At 36.5% G+C, this 18208-nt stretch overlaps 1 protein-coding gene across 1 annotated transcript in view; it reads right to left on the reverse strand.

Annotated features, from left to right (window-relative positions):
• Positions 1 to 176: 176 nt before the first annotated feature.
• Positions 177 to 18208, reverse strand: part of CDYL2 (chromodomain Y like 2) — a 28096-nt gene continuing 10064 nt past the window's right edge. Inside the window, exons 3-6 of the mRNA XM_026856689.1 lie at positions 12395 to 12567; positions 7629 to 7839; positions 6764 to 6907; positions 177 to 4719 (exon numbers count right to left, since the gene is read on the reverse strand). Coding sequence (XP_026712490.1) covers positions 4561 to 4719; positions 6764 to 6907; positions 7629 to 7839; positions 12395 to 12567 — 687 coding nt within the window. The 3' untranslated portion in view covers positions 177 to 4560. The remainder of the gene's footprint in view (positions 4720 to 6763; positions 6908 to 7628; positions 7840 to 12394; positions 12568 to 18208) is intronic.

The following is an 18208-nucleotide window of genomic DNA, read 5'->3' on the forward strand; positions in this document are numbered from 1 at the left end:
ATTTCAACAAAAAAATTTTAAAGTTTTAACTTTTTTAAAAACCCTGCTGTATCGCTGTTTCTTTTAAAAGGCAGGAGTTCATGAATAATTTTATCATATATAGTACAAGGGTCTGTGGCTACCACTTACCACATTCATTCTGATCATGGAAAACTGCAAATCACTGCATTGAAATGGAAGTTTCAATGTTTTTATTCAAAGCAGCTTCTCACAATGTATAAATACTGCATATTAACACACATGAAAAATACAACTTCTAAGGCACCCAGAAATGTGTCCATACACTAGTTACAGGACCATCAACAAATAAATTGTGTACATTTTGATCTAGACAGTCAATATTTGATATATCAGAAGATACAAGTCCCTCAGTACTGTACCAGTTTCAGAAAATATTTACAACACTGTGATATAGGGGTGCCTGTACCCTTATAATATTATAATATGTTCTCATTACAAATATTAGAAACTGTTTTAGTCTGTTCCATGGCGTTCTGACAAAATAACTTAAGGGCCTAATTTGCAAAGTTCTACAATTAATTATTTGTGCAAGTTCTGAAAATAAATTTACATTGACATAATTTGTGAATTTTTGGTTCTTTGCTTCATCTCAGAGGTTTGGTAATAAGCCTTACCAATAGACATGCCATCCTAGCTGAACGTCACTCCTTTCCCAATAGGTCAGTGGATACATCTTTTCCCCTTACACTCGACACGGATGAGAACGCAGTGTTTGTAGCAGAAAGAGACTATTTGATCTTCAGTACAAATGTTAAACTAGTTCACTGGCGAAGGAACTAATGCTTTGTTAGAATAATGCAATTCTTTGGTCCTTTGTTTTTATGGAAGGCATAATATTTTTATTCACTAAAAAATTGAAATCCTGTCTGAGTAAGCAAGCAGTGAATGACTTTCAGTGTAGTATTTAAAGTAGCAGTAAAGAGATTTAATATGGCTTAAAACATACGGTTAATTGGGCAGACACAGATAACACATCTAGGATACCGAGTACCCAAATGTACTATGATTAAGATTGTCTATAAGTCTCTTATGTAAACTTCTTTAGTGTCTCCTAAAGAGTGCTGGCTTTAGCCAGATTTGACTTTTATAGACCCAGCCACACAAAGCCTGAGATTAAACTACTGTGGTTGGGAGCACAAATGCACAGTTTATATATAACAAAGCCCATGCTGACAAGTCTACCTATGTTGTTCGAAAGAAACAACCCGTATTATCCTTTTCACAAGAAAAACTTAAGGCCCTGTACTCTGATTTGCTAACTTTCTTACAGCAATTATTTGGGGAAGTCCTTAGTACTACATAAGCAATTATGTAGCTTTAAAGATTTCTTGTACCTAATGGTAAGGCTTATTCACAAATGCAATACATTTATAAATTACACTTAAAACTGTAAAGGCTGGCAAAATAATAATTAAAAAAACCAAAATAAAACAAACCCCAACCAAAATTGTCTGTTTATCCCTAACATTAAAAGAGCATTTTATTCTAATGAAAAACTATTGGCACAAAACCATTATATCATATATTAAAAGAACAGTTAATAGTAGTGAAAAAGATTGCCTAAAACGCATACCCTAACCTACCACAGAAATATAAAAGTTTATATTCTGAAAATATATACTGTATTAAAGTTTGTAAGCTTATTCATTTAAACAGAAATATACTGAAATAGTAAACTAAGCAACACTTATCTACAGCAAAAATATACATGCAGGACAACACAAAATAAATTGCTTACCTTTAATATCTACAAATTCAAAACTGTAGATTTTTAAAGATTGTACAAAACAATTTACACAAGAATAAAATAACATACTTAACAATAAATTGCATTTATAATCTTAAATACTGTGAATATTAGTAAAGGTACCCAGACTAATATGTACAGTATATCTAGATATCTGTAATACCTAGTAAAGACAGAAACACAAGAGAAAATCGATTCTGATCTTTAAATACTGGAAAAGAAGCTTTTGACATTGTTATTACTCTTTTTTTGAAGGGAAAATAGATTCCATGAAAACTAGATTGTAACTGTATAGATATGAATAATTAAAAATGTTAACTATGGTTAGTGCTTGCTTTAATGGAAAAATAATTATAGAAAATGTATTTCAACCATTCCTTTGTCATAAAAAATGCTAAGATACAGATATCTGAAAATTCAGATGAAATGATGCCGTTTAAAGATCTAACAACTTATGATTCTTCTCTCTTTGAAAATCTCATATGGAAAGCATACCTTCACATTGCTGAGCAATTTTTCTATATTTATCTACAAAACCCAAGCATAGTATTGAAATAAACTTACTAATATCTTATTAACACATGACTAGGAATTATGGCTCTCTGGACGGGAATAAAGGAAATAAAGGAAATTGAGGAATCATGGTACTTTCCATCTTTCCACTGCCTTTTTCTTTTTTCCTTCTTTTTTTTTTTTTTTTTTTCCTGAAGTCATATGCTGGAGGCCTGACTGTGCAAACACCTATGCATGTGAGTGGTTTTCACTTGAGTAATCCCTCTTTTTTGAATGGGATTGCCATACAGGTGGCTCATGTGAGCACACTGGCATAGCAGGGGGTCCTGTGGCCTTGATCCAACCATGTGCTCTGCGGCATTGCTGGCAGGTTGTGGGAATAAGCAAGTGGTGCATCTATCACTTCAAATAGTTATTGAAAAAGTTCTGTTTCAGACATTTTAAAGTAAGTTACTTGTGTTCATAAGGTTTTTTGGAAAACATTTAAAACAGGCTAATTAGAAGCCAGACTTTTGTCTTTTTAATGAAGAACTTCCATGAGAACTTCTGCCTTTAGGGTAATGATTTCTTTAAAATTCAGTGCTACAATTAGACCACAGAAATAACACTTCTAATTAATTGTGGAAAAAGAAATGTTATATTAATGTGTTGAAGGCTACTGTTTATTATAACCAACTGTTTGTTAACTTTACAAAGGCTTTGTTGAAAGTCTTCATGGAAATACTGGGAGAGAGAGAACCCAGCAGCCTCATTTGCAGAGGTTTAAACCGTAAGCAAGTCACTGAGCTCAAGGATGGAGAGCAAGTGCACAAATTACAAAGCAAACAAATGCGCAAAGCTTCTGCTTCAAGAGGTTTTAATTTGGGCACACTAAAATGGCAGGTGAAGTCACAGAGCATGCTTGTGTTATTTCCATATTAATTGCCTTTGAACAAGAAAGAACTGAGAGAGATCCAGTGTTCAGGAGTCAGTGTCACCGAAAAGTACTAGGATCACATTCTAAAATAGCAGATTGGTTTTTTGTCATTTATGTGGACTGCTTTTATGGATAGCCATAAGTTCTTGTAACAGATGGTGGGGTGGCCAGATGTGGAGAGCTGGGAAAAGCAAAACAAAATCTCTCCCTCCACTTAATTCAATACCTAGCACCTTGTATAAACTGTTGGCCCACACCCAAAGGCCTCCAGAGCAGAAATTATCTCACACCTGAGGAATCAGGCAACTAGACTAAGGCTCATAAGGATTTGCTTTTAGACTTCAGACCAAAAGGGGAGGTTTAAACCTGAAAAACAGTATGATGCCACATAATGGCACCACTCACCCTGTTACTGATATCCGACTAACAGGAATATAGTAAACTCACTTAAATAAAGCATCTTGTTGGCAAGCCCTTCAGTGCTCCTCAAGAAGGCAGAAAGTGAAAAGAGATTTAAGGGGGACTCACTGTTTCAGAATCCACTTTCTTTCTCTTAACCCTGGCAAATCAATCTCTTTTAATATATTTTTTGTACAATTTTACACATAGAGGAGCATGCACATGGCTGTTTCTTTTACTGCCCACAGCATTCTGTGTTTTCTATATATTCTTTCTCTACACAGTTTGCTGCTAAAAATGTGTTCTCATTCTCATGTGATGCCATTAATTCAGTTGAGGGAACTATGAAAATAAGATCTGTGATCAATAAACAGCTGAATATGAACACAAAATAAATAAGTTAAATAAATTCGACAAAGAAAAAAATCCTAGTAGTTTTTGTAAAACTAACTTTACATATTATACATATAAATTATCAGATTTTTTCATTACACTGTTAGAAAAAAATAATTAAAATATTTCTAAAGTATGGTGTTTGGGTCTACAAAATTGTGCTGACCCAGTTCTTAGATTGAGCCCTCTGTGTCAGCCCAGATGTGTTGCAACAGCAAGAATAAGTTAAGAAGGACAGACAAAATAAATCATTACAGGTGGTGTGCCTTATTGGGCCTCAGTGGTGCTTCTCAGCACATGGAATGTATACTTTTATCTGGATGAGCAATGTGAAAGATGCAGCCCTCTGTAGAGATTATGTGCACTGAACAAGCCTGCCTATGTCTTGGTTACACGAAATCAAACCAGCTACAAGCAGCCGTGTAGCTCACAAGGAAATCGACACAACCATATGTACTAGGATACACTGTCACAAATTCCTCACTGATGCATTGCCTCTGCTTTTCAAACACAGGTAATGTTTGACTCTGTTCACAAGTGGAGTATTTTCTCTTTAAGTTAGGCCAAGACATCAGACTTCATAAATTTTGTCTTGCAAGTAGCTGAATAGTGAATCCAGTCCTTTGGAAGAACTCCACAGCTGTTTTAACATCTGACACTCTTTCTCATTCACATCTTCAAGTCCAGATTTCAGGAAGCTCCGCACAAGACATTTGGACTCTTCCAATACCTAAAACCAAAATATCACTCAGTATTTTATTTTGAATCTGAAAAAAAATATGGGGAATGGCGTGAAAAGCATTTTTACACTACTGCATCTGTTTCACAATCTAAGTAACTCCTTTGGGCACAGAAATTAGATTTGATTTACAGCCATAACTCTACTTGCTGATAGTCAGCATCTTTAAGAATTAAGGACTTCTGAGGTTTATGCGTTAGTGCCAACATTTTTAAAAGGAATGAGGGATTCTGATGTACTGTGGTTTATTGAAGGTCTGCCATGAAGGACTAGAAGGAGCTGAACTCCCTCCTGTTGAAAATGTGATCCCTTGAAATGAAAATGTGTGAGGCATGATGTCTTGGCTATCTGTTTTCTGGAAGGTAGTCTTTAAGGTTATAGAGGTTGGAAACCCAAATGTGGATGTCCACCATCTTTTAACAGTTTTCCCTCATGCATCATTTCCTTATCAAAACAGAAATTAATAGGAAAGGGCATTTACTGCAAATTGCTTCTTAAGCTCATTTACTTATATTTTTATAAAAGTGAAATATTTTATAAAAGAAGGGTGTTAATTAAAACAAGCCCCCTCTGACTGTGTTCTGGAGTTAGATTTGCTTAGCATATGCAGGTAGTCAAAACAAATCACCTAAGGTTTTTGCAATGGGAAGCCCGATCTCAAGCCCTCAGTAATTGCTGCAAGTTCTTAAAGGCACGAACAGCAGGTCTATGGTTGCTCCCATAGATCAGCTTGTTTTGCCCAGAACCATTTTTAAACCCACTGAGATGGCATCCTTAAAAATTCTTTTTGAAATACCACCATATACCAGCATGTATCTCACAAGGAACCCAACTAGTCAAACAAAACCAGTAGTAATTCATTTTTTGAGGGCAGAAAATTTAATGTATCCACAGTGAACTTGGATTCATTGGTTTTTGTATTTAGGATCTCAAGAGAGTAAATCTAGTCTTTGACAGCTTTAACTCACATCTTTGTCTGCAAGTTCACACCCGTCTCTCTAACAGGTCACAAGAGAAAATTTCATTGACAGCCAATAACAGTGAAGGAAGGAAGAAATCACAGTAAGGCCCAGAGGTTTTCCCAACTCATATAACACACTTTATATCAGCATGATTAAATAAGCTTATGCTACATTTTCAGGGAGTTTCATTCTGAATGTCTTTTGTGAGATCTAATCTACACTTCATTTAATTAAAAATCTCCCATGTCTCTACCTTCTCTTTTACAACGGATCTTTGAGACTGAGGGATGCTAAGACCGTTTCAGGCATAGGAAATGTAGCAAGAAACTGCAACAATCTGCACTTTAGTTAGTGCAGTTTTATTGCAGCCAGTATCACTTTTTTCACTGCACTTTTTTTCAAACAAGGATATGCCCAGAATAGGAGTATATCTGCCTGAAGGGAAAAAACCTTAGAAAGTAGAAATAGGAAAGGATTTTCTTTCAACTTTTATGTCCACAAAAGGAGAGTTATAATATACTGTGACCAGACTGTGTTCAAATCCCTCTGTGTCTGGATCTCCCCTCTTCTTCACAGCAGAGGTTAGCTGGCACTATCCTACCCTTCTGGTGCACTGTGTAGAATATTTTGCAGAATCAGGAACTGTGCAGGTGCAGAAAAAAAGGCAGACTCAGCTGAAACATAGTAGGCCAGGACAACATGAAAGGCAAATACATTTTTTTTACTGTCCCTACAGAGATTTCCCAGTACAGTTGTACAGTTTCAGACTCTTCCACCTTCATGAAGGAAACCTATGCTAAAATCCCCTTTCAAAATCTGGGGAAAGGAGGTTCCACTCGCATTGAATAAATGTGGAGATGGAGAAAGGAAATACACACCTCACCCCACCCCCCTGCTGCCACTGAAAGATGGGAAACTCCACAAGCTCCCTGATCCTTACCCAGATTTTGTGTTGTTAGCCCTCTTCCACAGGTATGGTTGTGGAAACCGAGGACCCACAACGTGGTGAGCCTTGGGAACACACCTTGCCTCTGTGAAATATAGTTTAATCACAAAGAGGTTTTATTTCTTACCACTGCACTGCAGGATGCCATTTCTTTCACTCGTAGCATCACTTCTTGGCTAAATGTTGTTGGCCAAAATACTTGTGACACTAGTCCTCTGCTGCAGGCTTCCTGTGCTGTCAGCTTTCTCCCACAGAACAACATTTCATTTGCCTGTGAAACCAAAAGATTGCTTGTGATCTTGGGCTATATTCCCTTAAAAAATTTTCCATACTTGCCCGCTATTTTCAAGATTAAATTTACAAATGGTCCCCTCTGCTTTTCCATACTGTAAAATACTTAAAAAGGAGTTTCGGTAGCTGTTTAAGGATTGTGCAGGTGGCCAGAGCACCAGCATGCGTTTCATGTGAGAGAAATGTGCTGGCATGCATGATGAATCTGTATTGCTGATTTTACTAGAGTAACTGTCAGTGATACTGTACCAAGAGTCATGGCATCGAGTATGAAGTACTTGGTGGGGCAAATTCTGCTTTGTTATACTGGTAAAAACTAAGTAACCTTACTGGGATTATTATGGATTGTCTTTAGAGAACAGAGAGCAGTATCCTGCTTTGTTACTGCACAATCCTGACACATTACAGACAAGTCTCTGCAACATCATTCTGCTAATGCATTTCTTCCCTTCTCTACCATGCTTTTTCAATCTTTCAAAGATTGTGTTCAATCTTTCTTATGTACAGCATGTGTCATATATTGAATTCTGAGGTCATTTTGTGATAAGAAATTGGAAGAGATTAGATGAACTTTCCACAGATTTCATTTCTGTTCATGACAACTGAGAGAAACAGTGGTTTTCTGTTGTACTTTTTAAAGACAGAAAGAAGAGCATGAATTCAAGGAAGGTTCTTCAGCAATTTGAGGTGGAAAACCTTACCAGTGCAACACCCAGAATTTGCGGGAATGTGTATGATGAGCAGCCAGCTGGAGTGAGTCGGATTGTTGCATATGGTGTCTGAAACCATGCCTTCTCACTTGCCCAAACGATATCACATAGTGGTAAAATAGAGGCTCCTAAACCAAGAGCAGGGCCGTTGATAGCAACCACAATTGGCTTCTTAAATTGAATAAAAGCTTTTACAAAATCCCTAAAATAAAAAATAAAAGAAAGATCTTGAATACAGAAGTAACACTTAGATAAATACCCAAGCTTAAAGTACTTAATCTGAAAACAAATTAGAACCACAGATGAACACAATAAATGGCCATGGCCCAGTTTTATGAGGTCAGAATTGCAAGGTACTTTCTAGTTTGCACATGTAAAATTTTGCTAATATTTAGGTACTTAATCTTTCTGAATACCTGGGATATTAAACAGTTTTGTATATATTGTATATGAACTGATTAATTAGAATGCACTGACTGTTGTACTTTTTGCAGAATGGTTTGGTTACGTTTAACTTTACTTCTGGACCAGTAACTCATGAATTTGTACACATAGCACTTCTCGGTTTGCTCCACAATGGCTAGTATGGATTCTGACAATCTGGTTTGGCTAACTTTATGAACATATGATAGTGTGAAGGACAGGAAATTCATAGGTAGATTGCTGAGTATTTATTTTTTTGAAAAGTTCTCTGAAGATCCTATGTTCAAGGTTACTGCAAGTTCCATCGATGTACTGAGAGACAGTTTATGGCACACCAGCAGAAAGAACAAGACCCAGAAAGGGGAGTCAGAGAGAGAGAGAAATGTTTGAACAGGGAAATAATTAGGCACGTAATCTGTTGGGTTTTCATTGCAAATGTCTTCATCAAAGACATAACAAATAGATGCCCTTGCCTGCCTACAACAGTAAATGTGAAGCAATGGGAAATAATGGAGAAGTAAATGCGATCAGATTCATCTGGATGAATGAACTAGAACGTGTTAAATTCTCTGCAATGAGGAGATACTTTAAATAAGTTACCTACCAGCAACTGTGGAAAGACATCTGTTGAATGGAACAGCCTATACACCAATTAAGAAAAAGCATGAGTGTAATTGTGGGCAAATTACAGACTCCAGCAGCTCAATGCACAACAGGTATACAGAGGCAAACGAGATGCTCAATTACTTTAGAAAAGAGACATGTATAAATCAAATTCAAAACCAAAGAGGGGATTCTGTTCCTGCACTAAGTATTTATTAGATCCACAGTGCATCTTTGCTGACAGATTTTAGGTAAGAATATTTTGTCAAATGTGCCCTTTGATGAGTTGCAGCTCTCCCACTGAGGTCAAAAAGACCTGGACTTCTGCATCTGAGAACAGGAGGCGTGCCTTGCAGGTCAGAGTGCTGCCCGGCAAAAAATAGAAAACATACCGAAGAGAAGTATTTTATTGGACTGAAGTGCAAGGGCATTGGCTATATTTTAAATGAAAATGAAGAGTTTGAGGTGACCGAGCATTAAATGTTAAATGAATGAGTTCTGTTTTTCAGGCTTTCTAGTAAGGAGTTGAGTTTTGACCATGGGAAAATAGGGACTCATGGGAATTGATGCAGCTCTGTCCCTACAGGGAGTAATAGAAGATCAGCAGCAAGACAAAGAGAGTGAAATATTTGCCTGTTCAAGACTGTTTCTTTCTGGAGGATAGCAGGGTTAACCCCTATTTAAGGAGAGTTGTGGTTCATTTTTGTTTGCCGAAGTAATGCTGTTCCCCTATCTCATTATATCTTCATTTTTTAATGGTTGAGTAATGACTGTGGATCACTGCACCTGATTAATTCCAGAATTTTGAGAACCTTAGTAGTTATGCAAGTAAGCCTTCCAAGTAGGACTGCAGATGGGAACACAGATGTGACGAATGATAGGTAAAAAGAACAAACTATGGATAAATGGTGGCAGCAGATCTGAGGGCCACGTGCAGGCAGAATAAAAGTGTTGTGGAGAAAAGCAGGAAGTACGTGGTGATAAATGGGACTGGAAGTGGATGGAAAAGCAATTAGGGATGTGGAGAGGAAACAGTTAGATGATGGGGAGGAAGAACAATGCAGAACATATTAATGGAGGGGAAGGGTTGAAGGAAATGTGAAATCTTCATATGAGTAAGCAAGGGAAGGAGGAGCTGGAGATGGGGGGAGAGTGGAACAGGACACTGAGAAGATACAATGAGCCTCTGTCATGAGGGAAGGATGGGGAGCACAGAGGATGGTACAGTGGATGGGTATGGGACGTGCCACCTACAGGAAGGAGTGGAAGATTAAAATATTGGGAGCTTTTGAGGGGAACAAATGCCTGCATTTGGTCTACAGAAGCTGCCGTGCCCAGCACTCCACTACCTGTTTCCTGTTTGGGATTTTATTGTTTTTCAGTGAGTTGTCTTTGTACCCAGAACCTGGCATGTCTTTATCTATGCCTCTGAACTGTCAGTTAAACATGTAATTTCTGGGCTAGAAGATCCTTATATAATTTCAAGGTAGTCTTTGAAAAGGATTTAAAATTTAACTGTGGTTGCACAGTAGAGCCAGAAGCTCAAAGAAAGGAAGAAGTGTCACATGCAGAAGGCTTTTGGTTTTGCTAGAGGATATCTGGGAAGCTGACCATCAAATACCCTTTGGGATGCTCAGATACCTCTGTGTCATTGCAGAGGTCTTGCTGCAGGTCGGGGCTCAGAAGTACGTCAAAGGCTATAAAGAAACTGAGCAAGTAAAGTCGTCCTTCTTTGGTTTCTTCTGAGCATACCCAGAATTTTACGTATCAGATCACATAATGATGCCCGACTGATGATGTGGGAATGGCTTCCAGGGAGTCTTTGGGCTGCGGGGCTCTGTAGGCTGCATATGCAGCTGACGATCTATGCCCAGCACCCGGAGAGAACCTGCGGGGCCACACATCTGTGTGCTGCCAGCCCCAAAGGCAGTGGATGAGCACAGAGGCCAAGCGAATATATAATTCATGTGAGATCAGACTTGATGGGTGTTTAAACTTCAGTTTTGACTTGTGGCCAGTATACAAGATCCATACTTCAGAAAGCAGAAACACCTGGTAATCAAGATTTTAATTTAATTTTGATACAATTCAAACTTGATGTAAAGCAGTGGAGGCAGAGATCCCTTAATGTGTTTTAGGACATCCTAGCCACTGAAAAAGTGAAGTGTACATTTTTGTCTCCCCTTATTACAGTACGTTTTCCATGAGTTGAGTCCTTTGTTCACAGAAAGCACAGAGAGTGCTACATGGAAAACGCAGTGTATTGTTTCCAGAAGTACAATAAAAATCTATTTCCAGTGGGCCTGAAGCCGACATTCTTGACAAGGAGCAGTACATTGTACCAGTATTTCAAGAGTGTTCTGTGAGTCCAAGGATGGAAAAACTGAGTCTCGTAGTCTGGCTTATACTCATTTAAATGTTGAATTGATAAGTATACCTGTATATTAAATGTGTGTAGATAAACGTATACATCTATAACAATACCCGTCTAGACATTATTTACATGAATAATATTAAATTTCTATCTTTTAATGGGGTGTGAGTGTGCCTGTGTTTTCAAACAAGAATAGTGATTTTCTTCCCTCACATTTTTTTGGTTCCACATTATTAAAAATACCTCACATAAAAAGAAATAATTAATTAGGCTGTGTACTTGTAAATATTACTATGCTATTCAAACATAGTTTAAAAACACATCATAATTTATTATATTTAAGAAGTAAATTTAAAATTCTTTCAAAATAATTACTTGTTTGAGAATTTCAAGTTTTAAACTGAGAATCTAAACTGATCTGCAGTAGCTGAAACCAAGGTAATTGGTGGTTAATACATGGCATGTAATAACTAAACCTGATCTTATGTTATACTAATATATCCAAAACATAGATCTGTTGTAAAACAAATTCTTTAATATTCCTTCATAGAATTGTTGCATAAAGTTTTAAAGCTCTCAGAAGAATATTTCTTTGTAGAAAGTGGGGAGGGAAAAAAGGGATCAAACCCTCTCCTGGTACAGACTGGTGAAATATCATCGGCTTTAGTGGAGTAATGTTGATTTATACTGGAAGGTCGGCTAAATATGTATAAAGTATAGCTTGTGGATAATGGAAATATTTGGTGATGTATTGTGCAGATTGATTTGTACACTGCATGTCATAAACCCTGGATTTCTATTAAGGTAATGTGATATATATAAGGAAAGTCACATTTTAGTTATGAAAATAAAACTACATTTACATATATATTAAGTAATTTAAATTTAAGAAAAAGAGTGGAGACCCTTCTAATAAGGTTCTGAAATACAGTGGCAGACTGTCATTCCAACTGAGTATGAGTAAGCCATGGATTCCCATTTGTACTGAAATTCATTAAAATGATGAACATTAAAACAAGTAAAATATCTGCCTTTCAGGAACCAGTTTAGAACATGAAGCAATAGCGAAATTTGGAAAAACAGCAACAAAGTTGTATTTGAATTTGGAGGAACGATTTGAAATATTAAATACAGAGAATTGGAGTAAAATAAATCCCTACGGATGTCAGCACTGGAATAAATGTGCTTTCTTTTCTAATAAGGAAAGGTCCAAGGTTCTTCTTACTAAACAAATTTGTAGGACTATAATTAGAAGGCAATCAACACTTAAATATACAACATTTTTGGACCTGATAAATATCTTTATAATCACACACTGCATTTCATAATTTAGAGATCATAGGTAAGCTTGGGTCACCTTATAGCTTCTGCAATCCTAGTGCTTTCCTTTCTTCTGTCATTGGATAACCTGCCAATTAAATATGAGTAATCTAGGCCACTACAGAATACACTTCCCACTGCGCTGAGAAGTAAGAGTTTACTGTCATCAGCTGATGCATTGCACAATGCTCTCCGAACTTCCTTCATGATCTGTGGATAAAGAAAAGTAAACAATTCGACATGCATGCCGTTGCAATATCATTTCCCTAGTTTTACAAACCTTATTGACTTTGAGAGAATTAAATTTTGGGCACTATTAATACTTACATCAATTATATAGAATTATATAATTTAAATAGAATGATAACACTGGGAGTTTACAAAATATTTTATATTTGGAAGTGCTTTGTTGATGCTTACTAATTCAAAGAGTTTTTAGGACTTGGCTGTTCTTTGCTTATTCTATGGGAAATTCTAGCTAGCTTATGCTATTTGATTGCATTTTAATAATTTCAAATATCACTTTTTTATTTTCATCGTGTATATTCAGTGTATATCACTGTATCCTCAGTAACACAGTTATCACAACAATATTAACCTCAACAGATTGTGAGCAAAATCTATAAACCCCAGTTTTCAGTTCTTCAACTACTTTGGTTTATATGACTTCAACCAGAGCAAAGCAGGACAAGAGGACATCATATACATCAACATGACAAATATTCATTTTTCTGTGGTCAGTGATATTGTTAAGGTCTACAAAAGTTAGAGCAAAAAAGTCGCTTGAAAGAGACATATTTTGAGTCTGATTTACAACTGGATCAAGCTGTTAATTGTACCATAAATCAAACCTAATCAAAATCTGTATAGAATTGAGCTGCTGGTATTGTAAGAAAATGACCTTTCATCTGGGCAGAGAGTTGTTTTTCTAACGATTTTTAAAAGGAAATATTATTTCATAAACTTCTGATGGGTAACCTTGTCTGGTCACAATTCAGCATAGTTTGTAAGCTGTAATTGATTTCAGCATTTCAGCTTCCCCTCTTTTTAGTGATTTGCTTCTCACTTCAAGGGCCATGACTTCATCTAGTGTGACACCTCCTCTGCTTAAACATACTCATATGTCATACAGACAGGATCCTGTGGAGTCAAATTTTTCTCTTTTGTACTGAAATATTTGCTATGATTAGTGTAAATTTAGGGAAAATATAACAAAATGCGGTTGGGGAATTACATATGGTTTCTATGTGAGAGAAAACCAAGATTTTCTAGCTTGTGATTATTTTTGTTCCCTACTTTCCATTTCCAAAAATTCTTTAGATCTCTGAAGTGTCTTATTTAAGAAATGTCCCTAAACACAAAAGTTTTGTTTATAGCATTGCAGGTAGCCTTTTATTAGAAATCCTGTGGCTTATGAGACCAAGCTTGAACTGGTATATTCAAAGCACACAGTGCAATGCTACCTGTCTGCTTTCCATACGTGTTTGCATAAAAATGATTGTTACTGGCTTCTGAGACCGGGACATGAGAAAGCAGGTGGTGAACTTTTAGATGCTTCACTTTAACAAGTGCACTTCAGAGCGCCTGTAATACCGAGTATGTGACAGTGGGTGGAAGTGAAGTAATTAAAAGCAGCAGAATTTGGAAGAGTATTTGAAATTCTTGTGCAGGTACAAAAATGTCATCAGTGATTTTACAAGTACTGTTTAGTCTCAGAGTCTCAGAGGCTGTCTCAGCCCTCAGTTGGTAAAAAAAAACAGAGCAAACTTGCACATTTTGTAAAGGGGACATGAAAAAAATCCCTGAAGTTAAAAAAGAAAGTTAAAAAAGAAACTTCAGAGTATGGTAGATATTAGAATGAAAAAAATATGTATTTTGATTTTCCTAGTTCCATGTGAATGCAAGACCCTTCTCTTAGTTTATTTTAAATGTTCTCAAAATCTCTTATTTCTTAGGGTGCATGTATAAATAATATCGAGGAATACCAGTCAAACATTTTTATATACAATGAGGAGTGTTGTTTTAAATATGATGCCACGATATGATAGTCCATTCAGCAAGTTTCTTTACCATTCCCCTTCCTCCAGTGATATTTGCATAAGTACCATCTCTTTGATGTTACCCCTGCTATCCTTCAAACACATCATTACCATTACAAACCTGTCTCTCTTTTATCTTACCCCTCATTGATTTGGATGGCTAAAGCTACCTAAAAGCATACCAAACTTTTGAGCAGAGGTTATACTGCTTGTAGGAAAAAACAATATTCTGCTGTCACTGGTTTTTCAATGTGTTAGAGAGGGCGAAATTCAAAGTCCATTATTAGGAACTGATTTCTCAGAGTTGAAAAGGGGAAGGCTTTGACAGTCTTTTGGATAGCATTTTTGAGCAGGAGTGGAAATTTAGTTCCACTGCTCCATCAGTTTCTAGCAAAAGAAAAGAGTATCAGAAACCAGGAAACCATCATGTATCGGTGTTTTCAAGCTCCGAAAAGTATTTTTTTTAAACTATCTGTACGTTTGTCATTAACTTTATCATCAAAAGGTGCTTGGAGGTGCACTGGAATACACCAATGCCAGCAAAGTCAATTCTCACTCCCCTTGTTCTATGCCGTGACTCCTTTGCTGGTGCAAGTCCAAAATTCACCCGGGGTCACCTCGTGACTCAGCCTAGTTACAGCCAACCTCTGCCCACTGTGGCTTCCAAATGCCTGGGCATCATGGCTTTCCTCATTTTAGTTCAGAACTGCTATATGTTTTTCAGCACAGATTTCCATTTAATGTGGTAGTGAATTCAGTTTGCAAATACAGAGATACTTTGTGTCTTTAGTTACATTTCTTTGTCAGACTCCATATTCTTTTTCTCTCATCCTTAGTCCTTAAACCTTCCCTCATTTTGGTATAACTACGGCATTTGTCTAATGAAATTTTCTCTAGCAGACCAGATCTAACATTACTATTTGCAGGGCTCCACAGCAGTATTCTCCAGTTGCATGTTTTATTGAAGTAGCTTATTTATGGTCTTTTAGTTAATTTTCAGTTGTGGGGACAATATTTCTAGTTGAATGCATTTGACTACAATTTCTGAGGAAGTATTTACAAAATAGTACAGACCAGTTATTTAGCTTATGATAACTGATCAAATTATAAATTTAGACCAGGCCTAATGCTTCACTTACTGTTTTATTGAAACCGAAATATAATAAAATTATCACTTTCTCAAAGGTTGCTTATTTTTTTGATCGTGTCAAGAAAACAAGCTGGTTAGTTCTTTAACAGGACACCTTATACTGCAAAATAAACATAAAATGTTAAAAAAACTTAATTAAACTTCTAAGAGCTTGTTTTAATGCCTTTCACGAGATGTAGGAAATTTTAAAAGGCATTTGGTGCCCTTTGCTTTGAATATTGTTTACATTCTGGGGAAATCAGAGAGCTTGGGAACTTATCACCGTAATTACACAAAGTATCTTGAACAGAAGTCTTCTGTTTATATAAACAGAAATACTAGTTTAAAAGGTTAACTCCTCTGAATCTCTAAGGATTCACTGTTGATATTCTTAAAGGTAAATATTGTGTAAGTATTACAGTAAAACTAAATTTTAAAGCCATTCAGTTTTTCTTAGAACCTCTTCCACACTTGTACCTTTTTACATAAATACACTTTTTGTTACTGACTGTGCAGACAGATTCTGAGTCCTTTCTGATTAAATAAAGGACTTAGGAACCCGTAAGGCTAGCTTCAGGCAGAGATACCGGCCAAACTCCACAATTTGCTTTGTATGAGAGCAAAAATACAGATAACAGGAAATTTGTACCTGCTTATTTTTTTAAAGTTGGGAAAAGTTGTAAGTGAAGAGAAACCAGTGCTCCAAAATGCACCTGGTAGAACTTCAAGCCATTTAATTCTCACGGCTAGAAATTTGAAACCTGACACTCTGAGAAGTGTACTTGAGGTAGTTTTATCAGTCTTCAATGGAAACTTCAGCTGTTTAGGGTATGTTTTGCTTTTAATTCAGGGGAATATTAATTCCTAGCTCTATTAATAGTGTAAAGTAAAACCAGCAGATGGATCCATTTAATCTTAAGTTTGAAACGGAATTTGGATCCCTGAAATGTGCTGAGTTAAACCAGCAACATCATGATTGGAGAAAGAGCTTCAGAAGCAGCAAAAGACCCATGAGAGAAAATGCCCTAATGGAATTTATAATGATGACATATTTTACATATCCATTTAAAAAATTAATTTTAAAAATAGCAAGCCTAAACCACTGAAATAAAAACAAGCTGTGCTGTTTCATGACACTGGCTTGGAAGTTTTATAAAGTCTTGTAAAACATAAGAAAGAATTTCTATAGCGCCCTGAACATTTTTGTAGAAAAAACTCAATTACTAGAGTGGCACTGAGCCAACTGCAATCAGTATAAATGCTGCTGGAAGGATCATGGGCACATTTCATGCTAAAATCACCTACACAAACCCACAGGTGTGATGTGGTTACTGAAAAGATAGGGTGAAGGGATGAAGTTTCAGGTAGACTTCTCTAAGCTTTTTTTTTTTGTGTGTGTGTGTGCGTAACTTAGTTCTTCATTATTTTAATTAAATCGGCATAAATATCAGAAGCCAGTGGTTGAACAAAACTATTAAATTTCATCGGAAGATAAAGCACAAAGGGAAGCAGGGATGTCTAGGGGTGAGAATAATTCTATATAAGCTTAATTTTATAGTAATTGTGGGCAATGCACACCTTTTTCTCCTAAGATAGATGGCCATGAATAACCAGACCATTATTTTAACTATAATAAGCAGACCTGCTCTTAGTAACTTAATCATTTACTATTTGGCAAACATGATTTACTGAATGTCCAATAAAGCTTGAAGTTAGTGTTTCTTTTGACAAAGTGAAACAGGCTTTCTTCATTTTGTAAGAATTTCGTGTTCGTATTTTCTATTCATTGGTGGTAAAAGGCATCAAAACTGGAAATGCTGTTAAACGTCCTGAAAATACTCTTGTCAGTTTGTCTCACCTGTGGTTATGGGTGACAAACTGCAGGGACAAAGCATTCAACACGTTCCTCCTTTCAGTTCCTTGGATTTTTGCTGTAATTGCCAGCAAGGATGTGGAATTGCCAATATTGGAGGTGCTGGATTTTGTGGTGGGAATGATCACGGGCTGCAGCCTGGACTGAGGCCAGAGAAGTCGTTTTTGTGTTTGCTAGCAAGCAACCTTCAGAGGGCAAGAGCTTTCAATTGCTCTCAGCCTGGATGAGTTTTAAACAGACAATCTCAGTGTGGAGAACTCATTACCTTGATTAATTCCTGACCATCCAGATCCTGGTCAGTAATGCAGTTTTCTAAAATGTATTTCCTCGTTTTCAAGTGAGCTTCAATAAATGTTCTAGAAATAGTCTATGCCAGTGATGCAAGAAGAGGACTATTATATGCTTATCATTTATTCTTCCACAGAGGTGGGTTCCCGGCATATTGAAAATTTTTAAAGAATAAAACGGATTGGTTTGGCAGACCTGAAGAGCCTGAATTAATTCACTGGTTAGAGCGTTTGAACACTGCTGATGTGGAACAGCACAGCCAGTAATGTAAAGGTATGTCTGTTCAGCCTGAATATAGTAAGTCCATGATTTCATATTTTTTCGGGCCCTTAAGCTCTTCATTTAAATTACATGCAGTGTCAATTAGTGCTAATTAATACGTGGATGGAATGATGGATTTGATACAATCTAATGCATTTTAAGGAATTAGCGTTAAAAGAAGGTGTTTACTGTTTTGTGTTAATTACCAATACAGTCCTTTTAAATATTATATAGTTTAAAAACTAGGAGTGATAAATCTAT

Source organism: Athene cunicularia, assembly GCF_003259725.1.
Source record: "Athene cunicularia isolate RWA chromosome 11 unlocalized genomic scaffold, athCun1 chr11_part1, whole genome shotgun sequence".
Lineage (NCBI taxonomy): Eukaryota > Metazoa > Chordata > Aves > Strigiformes > Strigidae > Athene > Athene cunicularia.